At 39.0% G+C, this 20,861-nt stretch overlaps 1 protein-coding gene across 2 annotated transcripts; it reads left to right on the top strand.

The window, feature by feature from the left end:
- The first annotated feature begins 480 nt into the window (after positions 1–480).
- On the top strand, positions 481–20,803 carry mapk4 (mitogen-activated protein kinase 4). 2 transcript variants are annotated; one of them, XM_032577666.1, is made up of 9 exons: positions 481–762; positions 2,785–4,123; positions 6,414–6,589; positions 11,831–11,975; positions 12,927–13,009; positions 14,335–14,413; positions 14,752–14,968; positions 15,622–15,787; positions 16,351–20,803. In XM_032577666.1, the coding sequence occupies exons 2-9, from the start codon at positions 3,757–3,759 to the stop codon at positions 17,293–17,295; spliced, it is 2,178 nt and encodes a 725-aa protein (XP_032433557.1). In that variant the 5' UTR covers positions 481–762; positions 2,785–3,756; the 3' UTR covers positions 17,296–20,803. The 2 variants fall into 2 exon arrangements, with proteins under 2 accessions (XP_032433557.1, XP_032433558.1); XM_032577667.1 differs by having other exon boundaries at positions 2,782–4,123.
- The last annotated feature ends 58 nt before the right edge of the window (positions 20,804–20,861 follow it).

Genomic DNA, 20,861 nt, shown 5'->3' with positions numbered 1-20,861 from the left:
ATGTTTAGTTGGGTAAGTCATTAAACATTTTTGTAAACTACAAAACTAGCACTGAACATCTTAATATTTCTCAGTCGTTGATAGTTTTGACAAGTTATTTGATCAGAAGTAGGAAAGTGTTTTACAAATTGTAAAGGAGTGGGTATTTTTAGCCATGTGGGGATGTGTGTTTCTATTTAGTTTCAGTGTTCAATCTGTAGACCTCAACGAGTTTGAACCAGATAAAAAACCTGCAGGTTTACCTGGGGTCAGGCGGCCGTCTGGAGTTCTTGGGTGGTTTCAAAATCTTAACTTCACGATGGTTAGTTACAATGAAAGGGGCGGGCGGGAGTCATTATTATATTATAATAATTGCTGTTAATATGAAGGAAGCTCTTCATACTGCAGTGTGTGTGAGTTTGAAGCATCTTAAGGCTGCTGCCTGACTCTGGTGGGGGATCCCTCTCGCACTCAACCCCCCTCCCCTCTCAGATCATCCCTCTGAAGCGCTGACAGAGAGCGGACACTCGCCCACAGTAACCGGCTCTGTAGCAGCCACTGGCTTATCTCCTCTCGGAGGATCGGATCGCTCCCTCCGGTGCCAGTCCAGCGCCCGCTGACGGTTCCTCTCATAAATCGCCCATATCTCACTTTTCACCCGAGCGACAAAAAGAGAGATGGACAAGTGTTTCACTTTCTTCGCTCACAAGGATCCGTCTCTATCACATCTTTTCCTCCGGATCTTTGTTTCTGGACGGGAGGCTGCGGCTGCGTAATGCCTCTGTGAGTACAGATGGTTGCTGTTGATTTATCTTTCGATTCTATTTTTCCCCACTCTTTTAAAAGAACAAAAATAAAATTAAAATAAAGACAGCCACCAAAACACTCACTTGGGTAAGATTTCTAGACGCTTAAAATAGTGAAACGATGCACACGGGCTGTTTCTGCTCTTTCTGGGAAATGAGGCTCTTTGTTTTATTATGCACTTTCAGTGGTTTTGTTTCGTCAGAGGGGCGTTACTATGTGGACACAAACGCAGCTGCACAGAGCCAGTGTTCAGAGGAGATGCGGCGTTTTTATCAACTGAAGTAAATCTGCATTAGCGCAGCATGGAAAGTAAACAGAGTGGGGGGAGAAAGAAAAGAAAATGCAGCCGAGAGAGCAACACATGAAGCATTGTTTTGCTCATCCCGCTATCAAATATATTAAGGATATTGGCAAGTGGGGTTTCATTTCCTGCTTTTAAGCAGACTCTAAATGTCATTTAAAGCCAGCTTACTTGTTCTGATTTTGTTGTTTCTGGACTAACACGGAGCATTTTTGATCTTCTTTCAGATTCTGCAAAAATTAAAATGGGTTTAGCTGCTGAGTAACATGACGAATCAGGGAGAGTAAATGCTTAAAGAGAGCAGGAGCCGCTGTTGCAAGTGATTATGCATTATTTATAAAGTTACCCCAGTGCTGCACTTCCCACCCAGCTCCACTGCCTCCATCTCTACTCTCTGTTCTCACCTTACAATTTTGCAGCCTCTTGCAGTCTGCCTGAGTGAGCACGATCTGAGAGAAACTGTTGTTAGAAAATAAAAAAGACTGATGTGACCTGACCCTCATCTTCCAAACAGAGGCAGAAGCAGTTGCACTCAAGCTAAAGAAGTTATATCTGTTATAGCAAAGGAATCAGAAGATGGAGGAAAAAAAGGACAACACAGATTCCAGAAGCAGGAAGAAACACAAAAGTATCTGATGGATTTAAAATGCAGCCAAGTTGAAACTAAATAAACAAGCTGTGTGATCTGTTCCATCTTGTCAAACTGAAGTGTTGCTTTTAAGTGTAAACAGTAGGAAAAAATGGAGATGCACCAAAAAGAAATCCTCTGTTGACTAAAATCAGCTCATTTTCAGCTCGTCTGGCCCTGACTTATGATTGGTAAGCAGGAAACAGAAAAATCAAATAATTTCCCAGTCAGTGAATGCACTCCAACTAAATGATATACACGACCAAAGCTGTTTGCTGTATATGTCTAAACTGGGCAGAAATGTCTTGTAAAGATTGTATTTTTAGGACCAATTAGATGCTATGAAGTAAGAGGAAGAAAAAAAGTGTAAGAAACGTCTAGAAACTATGAAGGGATGCTCCCAGATAACAGAAAAACGCAAAGTTGCTCTGTTTTCTCCAGGTTCTTGAGCTTTTACTGCATCACCCCTATTCTTAATGTAAATAATTTAATGACTTTCATTGCAAGAAGACATTTTTCAATAAATTATTGAAAAATGTGAATGCTCTTCATTACATTTAAAAAAAATCTGCATCTCGGCACAGTTTTTTTTTTTTTTTTTTTACCCCTCCAGGGGGTCTTTTTGTGGGCTCTAGAGTCCCTTTTCATGAAGTAGGCTGACAGGAAAGGGGGAAGGAGAGAGGGGAAGACATGCGGTAAACGTCGCCGGGTCCGGGAGTCGAACCCGCGACAGCCGCGTCGAGGACTTGAGGCCTCCAAATGTGGGTCGCGCTAACCCCTACGCCACCACGGCACGCCCTCGGCACAGTTTTACAAAACAAAAAAAAAAAGAACAGAGATCAGAAATTGGCTGCAAAAGTCTGATTGATGCATCTTCAGCTTGCATCTGACATGACTGTACTTCCTGACTGAGAACACCAAGTTACTTGCGTGGATTAGGTTACGGTGCTGTTTGATGTTATGTAACAGTTACTCTTTAACAGACCCACTCGCTGTTTAACTTTCATCTATCGTCCGTGAGTCTCGGCTTTCCATTCACCCCGTTTCTCCTCTTTCTACCCACCAGCAGAAGAGGAAGAAGTAGCAGATGTGTTGTGCAGGATGTTCTCTGTTTGACCACGGCCTGCTGCTGAAAGCCCTACATCCATGAGAAGGCAACAGAAAGAAGATTACTGGGGGATTAAACACATGCACACGTGTGCACATGCAAACGCAGGGGGGTACTACGGTTCCGGGATTTAACTTCCATCCAACTGATCTGAATGAACTTCCCTGACTGACTGAGAGACTCTACAGGCATCATGGAAGAAGAGGAGGAGCCAACAGAGGCTCCCTGAATGTACTGCCGCTGACCCCACCTTCTTTCCACCTGTCTCACCATCAAAGGCTTGGAAAGCTTTAAATTGCAAAGCTGACTGTCCCACAATGTGTTGACGCTTAGCAGTAGAATTAGCCTCACCTATTGCTTGCATATATCTGCCTATCCCTACCCTGATTTATTTAAAAAAAAGACTAGCTGACATTCACATTTGAGAGATACAGAGAAAGCTTCAGTTTTTTTTTATCCTGCAGCCATAGCAAAAAAAACCCCCATCAAGTGTCAAGAGGAGGATGCTGAAGAGAAAGTGATATTTTTAAACCTTTGCTGTGGATGCCTTACCACCACAGGCTTACACACGAGACTGAAGGATGACTGATAAAACCACACCTTTGATTCCTTTAAGTTCAGAAGTTCTGTTTTTAGCTCAAGCTCTTCTTGTTTTTGATCACATCAACAACAACAAAAAAATATTCCTATTGCTTTGTTGTTTATGCTAAGATAAAGATATGTCTTATTTTTGCTGCAGCACATCTCTTTTCATGAGGATGTAAACCAGATGTGACTTTTCCAATATATTTTGGAATATATGAGGCCTTAACAACAAGAAATACATTTGCACACCGTAGGTTCCTAAAGAAAGTGCAGATGACTATTCACCAGCAAAATGTAACATCTTCTGTATAAAACAAGAACAATCCTATCCCCTCAAACTGAGCTGCAATGGCCAGCCAGGCCACCCCATTGTTTCTCCATGGCTTCGAACTCAGCGGTCACTTTGTTGACCCTCGACCTCTTGGCACCGGTGTCACCGGGCTGGTACTGTCTGCTGTCGACCAGCGCACTGGACAGCGAGTAGCTATTAAAAAGCTGTCAATGCGAGATGCAATCACAGTGAAGCATGCCCTGCGGGAGGTAAAAATCACCCAACGACTGCACCACGAGAACGTAGTAAGTGTCCACGAGGTCTTAGCACCATATGGATGGCCGCTGCCCCAGGACCCATCCCAGCTTAGTGCCCTGTACATCATCCAGGAGTGCATGGAGACCGATCTGGCCCGGTTACTGGACCAGGGACCACTACCTACAAGTAAGAGAGAACGATCAATTGTTCATTTAATTAATGGGTTTAATGAAAATAAGTAATCTGAGACAAATCGTAGGGTGGCAAATGACTTTGCCTAATAACCATGAGGGAAAAAAACATGGATTCAAGCAATACTATGATGTAAAAACATTTTTATAAAAAAAAAAAAAATTGCAACAGTTAATTCTACTTCTGTTAAAAAGCTGCTGACTATTACAACTAGATCAGTTTTATAATATATAATATTTTGATTTTGAAACCTTTGCTAAACCTTCGGTTGCATTTAAAAGGCCAGCAGAGATAGCAACTCTGATTGTTGAAATACTGTACTTTAATAATAAAATAGAGGTCTAGTAACATAACAGTTGTTTATTAAGTGTATTGTTTGTACAAATTAAAACAATAAAATGTGTATGTTTTGTCCATGTTGGTAGAATAAAATAAAGGCTCGTCTAACAGAGGGTTTTCTGCTAAACCTGTCACCATGGTAGTTGTGAATCCCGTGCATATTAAACTAGTTGGGATCAGGCTCCCATATGTGCTTGCGCTTTGATTTGTGAAAGTCAAATGGTCTCATCTCCTGTTTCCCTTTGTGTGTTCATTCATGCCTTTCCCATTAACAGACCTTTTAAAGCCCATATGGGTAGTCCACCTGGGTACCAGGGTGTAGGACAGGAGTGGGCAATCCTGGTCCTCGAGGGCCGGTGTCCTGCAACTCTTAGATGTCTCCCTGGTCCAACACGCTTGAATCCAACAGCTGAATCACCTCCTAAGTGCAGTCAGGTTCTCCAGAGTCCTGCTAATGACCTCATTAGTTGACTCAGGTGTGATGAAATAGAGATACATCTAAAAGTTGCAGGAGACCAGCCCTCAAGGCCTGGAGTTGCCCACCCCTGGTATAGGAGCTTCTTTGTTAATTTAAGTGACAAATTTAATGTGGATTTTAACCCTTGGTCAACAAGAACCCATGATACTCAGTACAAGCTTTGTAAAACCCAGTGACAAAATACAGGAGTTATAGATGGTAGCCAATAACATGTCAGATAAATTCTCAGGTTGTACCATCAGACATGAGAAAAAGATGTGGAACTGACCTTCAAATAAGTTGTTTTGCCTGCAGGTGTTTTCTTCAGTGACAACTTTACAACTATACATATTTCTTCATCTGTACCTGGGTTGTTTTGAGATGTTTTGGGGGTTTGATTTATTGATTCTAGTTTCATTATTATTAATTGTTCCTTAGTCTCTTTATTTGATTAGATCAGCCTTGTTTCTGTTTTACTTTAGTTCAGTCCTTCCTTAGTGATTCTAGTTTTTTATGTTTATTTCTTGTGTCTAGTTATTCTTTGTTAGTCTTAGGTTTAGATATTTTTTAATGTTAGATTTATTTCCCCTGCTGTGGGCTCTTCCTCATCCTCTGTGCCATTTTCTCTCTCTCTCTCATCAGCCTGTCTTCTGCTCCCTCCCCTCACACCCAGCTCACAATCAGCCGGGTCTATTGTTCCAGCATTCACACTCCCAGTATTTAAACACTTCTCTCTCCTCTCTCCCTTCACTGGTTCCTCCCTGTCAGCCCCTTGCTATCTTTTTTTCCCTGGGTCCCTGTTTTTTGTTTGCTTTGGCTCCCTGTGATATTTTAAAAATTTTGTTAATCTTTTTTATTTATTAAAACTTCAGGTAACTGACATAAATTTGTTATAAAAGTATTACTGGTTAAACTTTAGCTTTAATAATATAAAGCTACATAATTTTTTAAAGTTTAATCAGTAATACTTTTATAACAAATTTATGTCAGATCATGATTTCTTGGTTAATGTCAACTTGTCATAATGAAGACATTTTGAATAATGTCAACTTTGTATTAAAAATGTCATTATTTACCGAATGACACTTTATGACAACAGTCATAAATATTCATGAAGACTTACTCATGTTCATAACAGGTGTTATGTCATGTTTATGACGGTGTCATGACAGTCTTATTCACCCGTCAAATAAAGTGTTACCAAACTTCAAAACTACTCCTCATTTTAGCCCCTCTGCATTTGTGTCCTCTTCAATCTACACACCATGACACATTTATTCTATAAGATTTACATTGATGCATAAATTGATCCATATATATATATAATTCCATAATTTAGTTTTGTATAGGTTATATGGATCATGTTCAGATAAATTCATCCACAAAAGGTGATATGTAAATAAATCAATCTAATTTATAAAGTGGAAATGATCTACCTTAGTTTTAGATGCTGTGTTGTTAAATTATCTAACTTTTATCGTTAAACAGGTCATGCCACCCTGCTGTTTTATCAGCTGCTAAGGGGCCTAAAGTTCATCCACTCAGCCAATGTCCTCCACCGAGACCTGAAACCTGCCAACATCTTCATCAACACAGACCAAATGCTGCTCAAAATCGGAGACTTTGGACTTGCCAGAATAGTGGACCCCCATTATTCTCATAAGGTGAGTGTTAAACAAGCAAAGAGTCCCACTCCCACACATTCTGATGAGGGTTTACTTGTAGCTGGAGCTTCTGCCTCTGAGATGTTTCCAAATACCTTGCAGTAGATCTTCATATTTCTATCCTTCACTATAAGATGGAAACTTATAATTGTATCTCTAAAACGGGGCAGCTGTTGCTCTGGAGGAAAAACAGACATTTACCAGTTTAGAGGTTGTTAGCATAACTCCATCTTCGCCTCCACATATTGAACTGTTCTCTGATAAGACACTTATCTCTTTCGGTGTCCCAGATTTGCATATTATTGTGTTTCTTGTTTCTGAAGGGTAAATCACAACTGTAGCCCTTTTACCATTTGGTTTTACCTATAGTTGGATAGCATTTGATGGATGTTGATGGATGTTGGTTTGTTCATGTCAAAATATCACAAACTTACTTTAAAAGGAATGCAAGTGTAGGTCAGATAGAAAATGAGAAGTTTGGATGCCAGAAAATGCTTGTAATCATCTTGCTTTTAGCTATTTTTGAATCTTGTGGAATAATTATGTAAATCAACCATCTCTACATGGATGAAACGAGAACATCAAAACATTGGATCTTTCTACTACCTCCTTTGAATGTGTAATGTTTATAAGTGTTATATTTATATAATTCCTGTTGCAGAATAGTTTATTACATAAATATACAAGTCAGTAGATTTAAGGATTGTTTTTTTTTGTATTCTCATTGCTTTTATGCTCTCTGCAGCTGTTGAATAAATTAAAAGAGATAATTGTAATACTTATGTATGTTATCTCTTCTCCACTTCAATTAGAGCGGGTTGCTATCAAGAAACTGACAATAATTCCTCTGGGGCTGTGCAATTTTTAGACAGAATCATATTAACATTTTTCTCTGTGTAGCAGGGCATAAACTGTACTGCTTTCGTGGTTGCACAAACATTCTATCCCCCTCATAACTCTGACAACATAAACTTTGCAGTACATTGCAAAGAGTGACAAAAATAAAATTGTTCGTAGAAAACCATTAGAGGAAGGATCTATTGTTGGACAAACATCAGTTGAAGCTGTCAAGTATCAGTATGTAAGTCTTCAGGGCTTGTTTACCAATGAGAACTCCTGAACCAGAATACATTTACTGCAGGGCCAGGAGGACTTTTTATGTTCTGTGATTTTCTGTGGCTGTGGAGTTAAAAACACTCCACAGCCACAGGCATTAGAGTGTCTGAAGAACGACAATTGGCTGTTGCCGAGGAAGTTCTGCTTTACTATTTATTGACTCAGAAAATAATGGATGGACGCTTTTTAACAGAATGAATGAATGGAAACTGTGCACAAACCTGTATACACTGTCCTCATGGTGAAAAAAGGTGGTAGCGCCATCCTTGGGAAATGTTTTCTTTAGCGGGGACAGTGGTCATAATTTATGTGGAAATGCATGGATCCAATCCTGAAAGACAACTTAGCTAAAAAAGAATTGAGAATGAGGAGGAGGCTTATCTTCCGGGAACATGACCCTTAAGTCAGAGCAAGGATGGAAAAGTTTAGATCAAAGTATATTCATGTGTCAGTTTGGTCCAGTCAAAGTTCAGAAAATTGAAGTTAACAAACACTGTCCCTCTAATCTCACTGAGTCTGAACTTTTGCAAAGCATAAATGACACAAATCTGATTGTAAACAGACAACATAGGGCAATTTAATATTTCTGCAAAGTACTGAATGTAACTCATTGTTCTCTTTAGTCTAGTGGCATCAAGATGTCACTGGATTGATTCTGCCTTTTAGAAGGACAAAGACTTTGATTCCAGTCATCATTTCTAGAATACTTTCGTATCAAATGATGTGCAGGCAAAGCGGTATTATTTACTGGCACCATTATTTCTGCTCTCTCAGATTACTTATCTCCAAGTCCTTCAAATGAAGCTTCCTCTTATGCCCAAACCCCACTCCAGAGATGGTGTCAAGTTTTGCACGAATCAAGCTCTGTAATTAGGCTGTCAGCTGTACATAAAAACACCTGAAAGATTAATGGGACAATTCACAACTCCATTGTCCAGCTTTGTTATGTTCAAAGGTCCCATAGCAGTACTGTAACACTAGCAAGTCTGCATGTGTGTTCGTTTGTGTCTCTGCGAGGTTTGACTCGGGCCTGTGCGTGTGAAGAGGTGCTCTCCTGAAAGGAAATCTTTGTCAACTGAGGGCTCGGGACTTCGGGATCAGTTGGGTGCAGACACAGGGGTGCATTGGGAGAGCAATGAGGGAGAGGATGGAGGGGGCAGCAGAGGAGGAAGGTATGCTGAGTACATGAGAAGCAAGGATGGGAAATTTTAAACCAAAGGGGGTTGGGGAAAAGGGAGGTGAAAAGTGCAGAGGCAGAGGGGGAACAAATCCTTCAACATGAACAAACAGGAAAATGAAAAAGGCTCAAAAACACTCAAACAGAGAGAAAAATTGATTGAAATTCAATTTATTTGGTTATGCAAGGGAGTAGAAACAAGGTTCCCTCTGTTCTACTGCATGTTTTGTTAGAAAACAGTCTGTTTAGGCAGCTAACATGGAGGACAGATATAAAAAGCAGATGAATTGGGATCCTATTTACATCCTACACTGTAAAGAACTTGGTGCTTTTGTGAATGTGGGTGTGTTAATGTCACACGCTGAGTGAGTGTTGAAGATGCCCAGAAACTGTTCATAACTTGAATGAAAGACAGAAAGAAGGAAGTTGGAAAAAGGTCTAAAAAAAAAAAAAAAGCAGTTTTTCACATGTTGGGTGCAAGACAACCAAAAAAGATACAGGTGAGGAAGGAAGCAGAGCTGTAAAAAACAACAGTGAGATCCTGTTGAATGTGAAGACGAAGAGGAAGAACTGAGAAAACAGTCGCAGCAAATTAAATGAGAGGAAAGTAGGAGGTGAAGGAGAAAATATGAAAAAAGGTTTGTTACTGAGTAGCTGTGAGGCACTTTGAGCAGCATTTTAAACACCCTGAGCATAAAAGATGATTACACTTTGTACACAGGAAACTGTGATTTTACAAAAGCATTAGAACGTTTTTACACAAACCTTTATGTGACATATCAAAACAAAATATTATAAAGGTGAGTGGCAGAAAGAAACAAATAAATGTAATTTTAATAGATGAAAATATGTGGTGTGCATTTATATTTATCCCTTTTTATTCCGATACCCATTTATGAAATCACGCACAAAAAATTGCATAGGGACACAGCACACATACAGAAGTAGATGCTCTGGTCAGATGGGACCGATATGAAACTTCAGGTCGAACTGCAAATGCTTGAAAACTAAAACTTTCTCATACCATCATGCTTTGGGCAGGGACAGGTGTCTAGTCAGAGTTGATGACAAAATTGACAGAGCTCAGGAAAATCTTGTGAGAAATATTTTTAGACTCTGGTTCATCTTCCAGCAGGACATTGACCATACACATACTGACAAAGCTACAATGGAACAGTATTCATCTGTTAGAATGTCCACATTAAAGTCCGGACCTAAATCTAGTTGGAAATATGTAGCCATACCTCTCTGGCTCAACTTATGCCGCTGTGTAAAGAATCGATTTCAGTCTCTAAATTTTCTGCAACTACATTGGAAGTTTGTTCTGTAGAGTTGAGAGCTAAGTAAATGTGCACATCACTGTTTTCAAATATTTATTCTTGAAATATACACCAAATTTAGCTGTATTCTGAAATAATGTGAAAATAAAGATTTTTTTTTTTTTTTTAAAACAGTGTTTTTTACTTTGGTCTTTGCTTTGGGATCACCTTTATTTATTTTAGTATCTCCTTAAAATTTACTACATGTAGTATATGCCTGACAGGAAGCAGCAGTGAGAGCTCAGATAAAGACGGAGATCAACACAGGGGGTTGAGAGAGACAAGGTCAAAGAGTGCGCAGTGTGGTTACCGGCTACAGCAAAGATAAGAACAGACAGGAGGGAGGGGAAAGACAGGAGAAAAGAGATGTGAAGTAGAGACAGAATAATAACAGGAATAAATGGGCTAGTGTCCCAGAGGGGAAAAAAGAAGGATCAAAGGTGGCACAAGAGAAAGTGGTGCTAAAAGAGAGCAGTAAGATGTGATAGGCAAATAAAAGACCTGTCAAATATACCTGTAGTTACTTATTTACAGCTGTTAAGTTGTTCTCCACGACTGGGAAAGGAAGATTTAACACCAATGTCTCTGTAAGATTTACTTTCACACAGAGAGAAGCTGGCCCGGAAAACCTTGCAGAACAACTTTGAGTCAGGCTGAGTTCTGTAGAGGTTCTGAGACAGAGATACGAGTAAAGGTTAGGGAACCGTGTGAGTGACCTGCAATAAATGGCTTACAATTAACTGCTCATTTGACAAATACATTTTGAAAAACAATTTCTTTTTTATTTACAACTCGAAGAGCCCAACATATCTGTAAAAAGTGTGTAGAAACGTTTAGAAACATGTTTAGATTCTGAAATTAAAAAGGGCCTCCTAGATGTATTTCTCACGAAAACTGATGTACAGGTAGTTAACTGACCTCCATGCTGTCTAGACCGATCACTAAAATACTTCACCATGAAGAATACAACAAACAAACCCTACAAATACAAAAAGAAATGCTTAATTGTTATTAAAATGATTAAATATTTTGCTTTCATAATGAAAATTGATCCATTGCAAAATGGCCCATTAAATTAAGAAGGATGTTGTCAGAGTAGATGATGTTGATCAGTAAATATACATACCAAAAAATGTTTTGAAAATTGGCTCTCTGTTGCTGCTTTACATTTTTCCACAACGAATTCTTCCCTGACATGACTGTGTTCCTTCATGATGCTGTTTTTTTCTGTAAGGTTATCTAACAAACCTCCGAAACTTTGAGAGAACAGCTGGATTTATATGGAGTGTAAATCACACACAGATGGACTCTATTTACTAATAAATATTAGGGGGCATTTGATGTCCAGTGGTTTTCATGTATGGTATCAGGGTAAAAAGGTCTGGTTACAAAATCACGCCACACTGTTCAGTTTTTCAGGTTTTGAAAGCTTTCCTTTTACATCGTATTCATAATTTTGCCCTGTTTTGTGTTGTCACATAAATTCTAATCAGTTATGATGAAGTTTGTTGCTGCAATGTTAGAACATGTGGAAATGTTTAAATTCGGTGTATTTATATTCTACTGTTGTATAACTCAAACTTCTTTATTTCTCTCTCTGTTCCAATTTGGTCCAACTTCTCCCCTCAGGGCTATCTGTCTGAGGGTTTGGTGACTAAGTGGTATCGTTCCCCCCGTCTGCTCCTATCCCCCAACAATTACACGAAGGCCATAGACATGTGGGCTGCTGGCTGCATACTGGCTGAGATGCTCACTGGACGCATGCTGTTTGCAGGTACTGTGATGAAATCTTTATCAAAGGACTGTTGTGACTTCAATAAAACAGTAATAATACAGTCAAAGTTGTTGGATGCACCACTAATAATTCAACAGAATCATATTCATGAATGAATTTGGATTCTTTTATAACCAGTCTCTAGCTTCTTTCCAAAAGTTTTTTTTTTTTTTAGATTTTATCATAGTTTTGGTGGCTTCCACAAACAGGAGCTATTTTTTAAATTTTCTGTCCTCCACCAAAGACACTTCTCTCCCTCCTTGTGGGCCGCTTCTTTGCCTGAGCAGAATAACAATGATAATGGAGAAATGCTGTATGTCTGAAGCAGACGTAGTTCCAGCTGACCAGCTGATTCTGACCTCCACTGGATCCTCTGCGCCACAGGGCCGACCACAGAAACTCAGAAAGGTCATCTTCCTTCCCCCGCTGTTCGTGTTATGTGAGACTTTCACACATCAGGTGTCGGAGCTGTTTGCTGCAACTTTCTCCTAAGAAGCAGAAAAGCAGTGGACTCGCTAGGTTTTTGTTTATAGGGCGGGGGGAAATCATACACCCACATACAAATATACTGATTACTTACATCCAACAGTGTTTGTGTAGCACCACCTGCTGTTGTCCTTGAAGTATTTGTATTTCAAGTTCAGACATTTGTGTTGCTACACAAAACATTGGCTCTGTCTCCAATTCAGTGACTAAGACCATGTGATTCTACAAACAAGCTCGGAACATTAAAAATCTATAAAATCTGGAGTTGGAGCAGTAAAATCTCCGAGAAGGCTTGCTACAAAGTGCTGCAGCCTGTCTGCTTCATTTAGATCGAATCGTCTTCTGTTTCCTGTCAGCTCACACCTCTGGGTTATCCTCGTTTGACTTTATGTTTTTTTTATGCTTATGTAACCAAACCTTTTTCTCCTCTCTGCCTTTCCCTGATTGGCTCTCACTCCCTCCCAGGAGCTCACGAGCTGGAACAGATGCAGCTGATTCTCGACACAGTGCCAGTACTGAGAGAGGAGGACAGGCAGGATCTCCTACAGGTGACACCTCACAGGGCGATGCAAACCACAAAACTGCAATCTGACATTTGTGAATGTCTGCAAACACAACATCTCTGAGGGCATTTTGGACCAATTTATAGTCCTTTCTAAAGAAGCAAAAATTAAAAGCAGTTTAAACTTGTATGTCACAGCTGAACTTTGAGATCTTCCTATATCCATATCTGCTTTGATATATCTGGAGTAATATCAAAGTTAATCAATTTCACATCCCAGTCCCACAGAGATTTTTAAAAAATCTGCCCATACATTTTTTAGTAGATTTGCACTGATGTTGTTTCGTCTGCTGAATATTCAAGAAGCAGAAAAGAAATGGTATAATTCTAGACTGAGAAGAACTAGAAACCAACTCTAGAGCAAAAGCCAAACCAACCTATTATCACAAAGTATCTGAAAAGAATATACAACTAACATCACATTTAGATTGCTGCCATTTTTGTATACAGCTTAGCCCAAAACTTTTTATACTCCTGGAAGGCTCATGCTTAAAGTAGTCTTTTAATTTTACTGGCATGTTTTGTCTGAGTGAAATTGATACTAAAGTTTTGGATTGATACAGTCAGAGCCTCAACTTAAATTTGAAAAAGAATTATGTGGTCTTCTAAGACTTGGAGATAATCACCAAAGATGACAAATGGAAACATGCAAAAAGCAGGTTAGCAGTTAGAAGAAGGACTTTGTGCTTTAATGTCAATAAAGATTTTAGGTTGACTATTGAGAATGGTATAAAAATGAATTAGCATGCCATTATGGTAATAAAAATTCAGATAAAACAGATAGATATGTGTTTTTCAAAATGGATAAATGGATTAAATGGACTGGATTAAACCAAAATAAACATAAATCTAACAAATAAGTTAGAGCATGTAACAACTCTTTCGGTTTTCTTGGCTGCCCCTCCGTTTCAACACCCCGTTTAAAATGCACCACATTTTACTTTTGCTATATGTTTTGGTGGCATTATATTGTGAATCTATATATTGCTTTAATTGTTGTTTAATAACCCTCTATTTGGAAAGCACGTTGCTTATTTAAACTGATTTAATAGGCTTTGTTATATATTTTGACTGATTTAAACTGATTTCATATTAAAACAAAACAAAGAAAAGACAGAATGACAAATGGGCTAATACTATTTTATCAGATGTACACAATTTAATGAAGCCAATATAAAACATTGCAAACAGAACTGCGGCTCCACAGTCTCTTCATAGATTACTGCTGGTTGCTGACTTGATGGAAACAACCAGTGAAACACACATTAGTTTTAAAAAAACATTTCTGTATTTTCATGGTGCTTTTCTTAGGTGATGCCTTCATATGTCAGTCATGGATGGAGAATCAAGAAACCCTTCTCTGAGTTGCTGCCTGAAGTGGATCATTGGGGTGAGTGGAGTTAATTGAGAACTAAGTACAAAGAGGCAGAGAAGCAGTAAAATATGCAGCATTGTTTTCATTTTTTTATACTCCTGAAATTTTTACAAAAAATTTATTACTTTAGCTTAAAAAACAAAACTAACGCCCCCCCCCCAAAAAAAAAAAACACTACATAGGATTTCCCCCCTTGGAATAAATAGACTTAGATTGAAGGTTTGATTTAAATGTTTTTTACTCAAATTAATATAAACAGTCTTTAAATTAATCTCGGGACAGACAGAGGAATGCAGTATTTGCATTCACCTGTTGTTTCTCCTTCACCAGTTTCTCCCTGTTTTTCCTCTCAGCGGTGGATTTTCTTGAGCGCATCTTGACATTTAACCCCATGGACCGTTTGACAGCAGAAGAAGCTCTGTCCCACCCTTTCCTTCAGCAGTACTCCTGTCCTGAGGATGAGCCTGTCTCCTCACACCCTTTCCACATTGAGGACGAGCTGGACAGCCACATCACCAAGCAGAGCGTGAGCAGCAGCGACAGTCAGGCCTCCAGCTTTCACTGGGAAAGGTAAAGATTTTAATTTCACGAGGGAGGACATTCCTGCTATTGTCAATGAAGACACTAATGAATTTTATTAAGTTTATTGAATTTTAATTTATTTTTTAAAAACAAACTCAATTAAACTAAACTCACATTTAATTTTTTATGTTTTGCTTAAGAGGAGCAAGGAATAAATAAATTTGTCTTCTGAAATTGTTTACAAGTATAAAAAGCGTATGTATTATAAACTAGTGTAACGTCTTGTTCTGACGTTGACAGTCGATATAAATGCTAAAAGCAGATAAAAGCATTCTATGATGCACATTCCATAAATCTGAATGGAAGGAAAAAGAAAGTCTTGTTGGTTTGTAGGTGTATTCAGCAGTGGGTGTGTACTGTTCCTGATCATCTTCAGCTGAACATTCTATGTTGTTTTTTTTGTTTGTTTTTTTTTTACAATACACAGAAAAAAATATGACTGTAATTCATTCAGATTTACCAGTGACAAAATGAATGTGTGTGTGCAACTGGCATGCCTTTGGTCTGAGCTTGTAAGTGTTATTGGGTACTGCCATAACAGATAAAACACTAAAACATGTACTAAAACAAGAGATGAAAATATTTCTGTGCAAGTGTCGATTATCGGTAGATTGAATAAAAAAACTATCCTTTGCCTGCAGGTACGATAACAATTTAGCAACCAACATATGGGCGTCATACTCAGGCGAGATGTGTCGGTGCTTGCCCTCTGGTCCTATTCCAGCTGACCTGGGAGACACCATGGATAATGAAGAGGTGCAGCGGGACCCCAGGGCCAGTTCCAGCTCTCTGACAGAAGAGGCGCAGGTTGGATGTGCTGTTTGCCAACTTCTCATTAATACGCTCCTCATATCAATGCTCTCCTTACTTAATCAGCAATGAGTTTGCTGGTAATGGTTTTTTGGGCTCAAGCATTTGTTCGTGGTTGAGGCTTGAGGATAAACTCTGTTAAACAACAGTGATGATGCTAACGCAATAACCTTCGAAATGTTGTCACACATTTTTTGAACCTCTTTACATTGGAATTGCAAATGAAATGCATTCTAGGTAGATTTTATAGGGTAGACCAACACATGGTTGTGTGTAAGTGTGTAGTGGAAGGAAACAGATAACTGTTTATAGGTTTCTCTTAAAAAAAAAAAGAGAAAAAAAAAAGATTTTTATTCATAAAAAGACATTTTATAAACCATGTATCACTTTCATTCTACTATGCAATGTGTTGGTCTGTCACATATAAAATCAGTAAAATGGTATAACGTTTGTGGTTTTAAAATGACAAAGCGTATGATTACTTAGGGAAGGCAGAAAGATATTTTTCTAAAGGATTGACCTGATTTTTATCTCTCTTCTCTTCACCCACCTTATCACAGGTTGACCCCCGCAAATATTCCCATAGCAGTTCAGCTGAGCGTTTCCTGGAGAGCTCTCACTCGTCTCTGGAGCGGGTCTGTGCTTTAGGATACGGGGAGCTTGACTGCGGTCGCTCCTGCGATTACAAAGTGGGCTCTCCTTCATATCTGGATAAAATTGCATGGCGAGAGGGAAAGCCCCAGCACTACTCGGAGCCTAAGCTGATTCTGGATCTGTCTCACTGGAAGCGTAACACTGGCAGACTCCCTGTGCCTGCCGAGCCCATTGGTGGCAGCATAGAGGACCTAGGAGAGGTGAGGGTGGAGGAAGCAGAGGAAGAAGAGGAGGAAACTGGGGATTTGTTCCAGGAAATCACTCGCTGGGTGGAGAGTGCTCATTCTCGTCTGCACTCGCCCAGTACCAGTCCATTAATGGACCACTGCTCACCCTCCTGCTACACTTCCTCTCCCCCTCTTCCGCTGTCTCCCACGGACCTCCCAGCTCCTGTCTTCCACTACAACGAACACATCTGCCCTCCATCGGTTGACTATGACGAGGACAGACTGAGTCCCCTTCCTTCCAGCACATCTTCCTCTAACACCCTCCCCTTTCTCTTCCCATCATCGCCCACAGCTATATTTTCACCTCAAACAGCATCGCCACCATCTACTCCACTTGTGCAGCTCCCAGAATCTCAACCGCTGTCCTCTACCTCCTCTGTATCTCAGTCCCCTAATGCAGACTCCACAGAGTCTCTACCAGTCAAGCAAAAAGAGCGTTTGTTTGACCTTGATGTGTTCATATCCCGAGCTCTGAAGCTGGTCCGGCAGAATAAAGAGAAAGTTCAAGTGAAGAAAGGAAAAGATGAAGGCTGGATGGAGGAGAGCAAAGCAGCAAGCATTAAAGGAAAGGTGCCCCAGCTTTCAGAGCATAGGACTTCCCCATCACAGACTCCCAACTCCTAATCTCAGTTCCAGGGTTAGCGTAAGATAACTATAAAAATAGTCACACTTCAAAATATACTGCAAATGAGGGATGTTCTGCATTCTACAGTAGCAGCTTGTCTTTTTAGCCCTGAATTGGCTTCAAGACAAACCTTCAGTTTAAAAACAGCAGTTGTGCAGCTTTGGTTCTCAGGCAATACAAGCTAAGAAAAAACTTGAGTAAAATATAAATCAACACACTTGGCTCTATAAATACTAAGCATTTACTCAATGTGAGTAGTTCTGCTTTATGCCTGTTTCTATAGGTAGTAAAGCTAACTATCAATCGTTCAAGACTTGATGATCGCTAATGATGCATTGTCTTTGTACTAAAACTTGGATTTAATGAGTTCCCAGTTGGAAATACAACATAAATGTCCCCTGAAGTCACATCTCCTGTCAGTAAAGTGAGTGGTCTCTTGATGTGTTTAATTTGTTTTTGGAAGTCAAAGCTCTGATCTGAGAACAACATCGCACACGAGTCGGGTAATCAAGAATGTCCGCTAAAGTTAAAACTATGACTAAGAAGGTCAGAGGTTTCCTGTTAGTTTTTCTCTCACGTTGACACTGATCAGAAAATGACACTACACCTGAGTTTTGTACATTCCATTGGTGTGTTCTCTTATCGATAAGAAGTTAGATTTTCCGATTTCCCAGTTGAAATGCAACAAGAATGTCAAAATTCTACCTGTGAAACTGTTGGAGAATAGCGTTTTAATGCAAAACATGAAAACCAAAAACATATCAGCAGCTCCAAAGACAAATAGCCAGTCACACCAGTTTTCTGACTTAAGGCTACAACTCTCTCAAATAAGTCTCAGGTCTCCAAGACAAACTGAGCACAATATATTAGCAAATCAGAAAATTTGTGAGGTTTGCTAACTGTTTTAGTTCCAACCGCTATCACAACTTAAAGGCAATAAAAGGTTTTTTTTCTATTTTATGCCTTCAAACTCTAAAGGTATACATAGTCAAAATTGGAGGTGGCACAGCGTCATGCATGTTATCAGTTGACCAAGCTGCATGCAACTTTCACTGCGTTTAACACACATGACCACCATGTTGGATACTCTCTCTGTCTCCTTCTCTCTCTTTCAGTAAGATACTGAACTCTGGGATGTTTGGAGAATTACAACCTACCCAGTCAGAATTATACCTCCAGAATTCCCCCTGCTGTTGTATATCCGACTGGGAATTCTGGAAAATCTGACTTTAGAGTACAAAAACAAGTCACAATCTGAGCAGCCTCGAGTTCAGTCTCCATTGTCAAAATTATATAAGATATATATAAAACAGTGAAGGTTTCAGGAATAAGCTATTAACACTTCGGTCCGCTTGTGTCTAATGAAACCTGTGACACATGCTAATGCACAACCTCTGATTTTGAACATGCTCCTTTGCTATTTAAATGCATTCAAGAGAGAAAATTAAATTGTTACCAGCTTGTAGGGACGTGACGTAGTGCCAAGGTTCAAGCTCCAACTTAATCCAATGCACCATATACATGTCACAAAATATTTGTCACTGATAACAGCAATCTTAGACTCTTATTATGTGCTTAAAACCTGCTGTAATTAGCTTTCTAAACTCCATCCTGTTAACTCTTGAAAGAATCTGTCAGTCTTCCAATAACATTTACCAAATGATGACAATAAGTGACGCAGCAAAAGGTTTTTCTAAGCATTTGAATGTATTAACTAAGAAGTAACTGTTAGTTTCCTGTTAGCCAGACAGAGTGTGGCGTGATCAACTGTTCAGTTTTATTTATTGCTGTTTTAACACTCCCCAAATGACTTACTAAGTTTTAACAATAGAATCTTGTATAAAGTTATGTTCATATTGGATTTTAAAGTACATGTAATATATCACTAGTCATTTTTGTGTCTAAAATAGTTCTGCAATATTTTATAAATATTAGAAAATATGATCTTTTTAATGATTTTGAAGTTAGCTGGGATGTTTTTTGAATTAGGACTGAGCTAATCTATGGTAGCGCTCTATGATTCTTCTGCCAGCTGGACACATTTTTAAACGCATGTAATTTGTTTCCTGCTCGATGCACCAAATCTGTTCCACAATGAAAACACAGTTTTCTTCCATGGCTAAAGACAAGTAGCTCTATTTACAATGTACAATTTTTTCAGAACCCTTTTGTATTTATTAGGTTGTTACAGTAGATGCTTCTGTTTCATTTGTTTGTTTGTTTTTTTTATAGCATTTTGGCTCTTTTATTTCTCTCAGCCAAGTCTACTGGACTGCACACTTCCTGGCAACCCCCTAAAAATATTTTTTTTTATTATTTTTTTATTTAAGTGTTTCAGCTATAATTTTACAGTAGGAAATGTTAATATGCTTGGGGCCAATAATTGTGGAGGGTGGTGCTGCTGAGATGTGCTGTATGGCTGTTGAAAAAGCCAGCTAAGTACAATAAATTTTTCATACATCCTCTGACAACGGTTGTAACAAGTTGAAATGCAATGCCTTGCTGTGAAGTTATCTTTATCTGTATGCAGAGTGCACCTGTCCTGGAGTAACGCTGTAGAGAGTGCCAGAGGTAAAACTCTGAGTTCAAAATACACTGCCAGCAATACTGCAAAACAAGCATGTTTAATCATATTTTTGTCTTTCACTGAATGACCACGTTATAAACCACAGTGATATTGCTATCAGTCATTGAGTTTCGTATCAATCTGCTTATTTTATGCACACTGTAACCTACAGGTAGTCAGTATTTCCAAAGGATACTAACACAAGATATACTATCAGTACAACCCAGTGAAACAGCAGTCAAATCACATTTCTGTTGTTAAATTTACAGGAAAGCACACGTAGAATATGAAGCACATTAACAAAGGCAGCATTTGGTCACCATCAACATTACAACTCTGTATTGTCTTCTTTTGTCAGTAATGTACCTCTTTCAATTAGAACAAAAACCTTGGCCTATTTAGAGCACTCAAAGAAAGTAAAAACTGCACGTTTCTGATACAATAATAGATAAGTTGGTATACAGTCTGACTTTTACCATGTCTTATAGTCTACATTTGTTGCACAAATGTAGACTATAAGGCTTAGGTTGCCTTATTTCAAAGGCAACCTAAGCCAGCAATAATGCCATTATTGAGTGACACAAACACACTGTAACACATATGGTTACTGAGCCAAAAGTAAAAATAGAACATTGCTTATTCTATGAAGCAATCTTGAAAATGTGCCTCAGTACACCTCGATGCTTCCAACTTGCTGAATGTAAAATATGCCCTCATCGCTGTATGGCTATGCAGGTAGCTTAATCCATGTCTTAACGGTGTATGTCTTTGTGAAACAGTAACAAATTATCTGGTTTCTTATTCCATATTTACCATACTCATGCTTCAGGGGGATCTCAGCCTTTCATTTGAGAAAATTTGTGGGAATTTTATTGTATTGGATTGATAGCATCTCTTTTGAGTGTCAACCTTTGTTGGAAAATTAATAAAATAATGTTGGATAAAGATCTGTCTGTCTGTCTGTCCTAGTATCTATCTAGGCATAGTGTTAATCCCCTC

The sequence above is a fragment of the Xiphophorus hellerii genome, chromosome 12 (genome assembly GCF_003331165.1).
Source record: "Xiphophorus hellerii strain 12219 chromosome 12, Xiphophorus_hellerii-4.1, whole genome shotgun sequence".
Taxonomy (NCBI): domain Eukaryota; kingdom Metazoa; phylum Chordata; class Actinopteri; order Cyprinodontiformes; family Poeciliidae; genus Xiphophorus; species Xiphophorus hellerii.
Note: the sequence above shows the minus strand (reverse complement) of the source record. Positions and strands in the feature narration are given on the sequence as shown.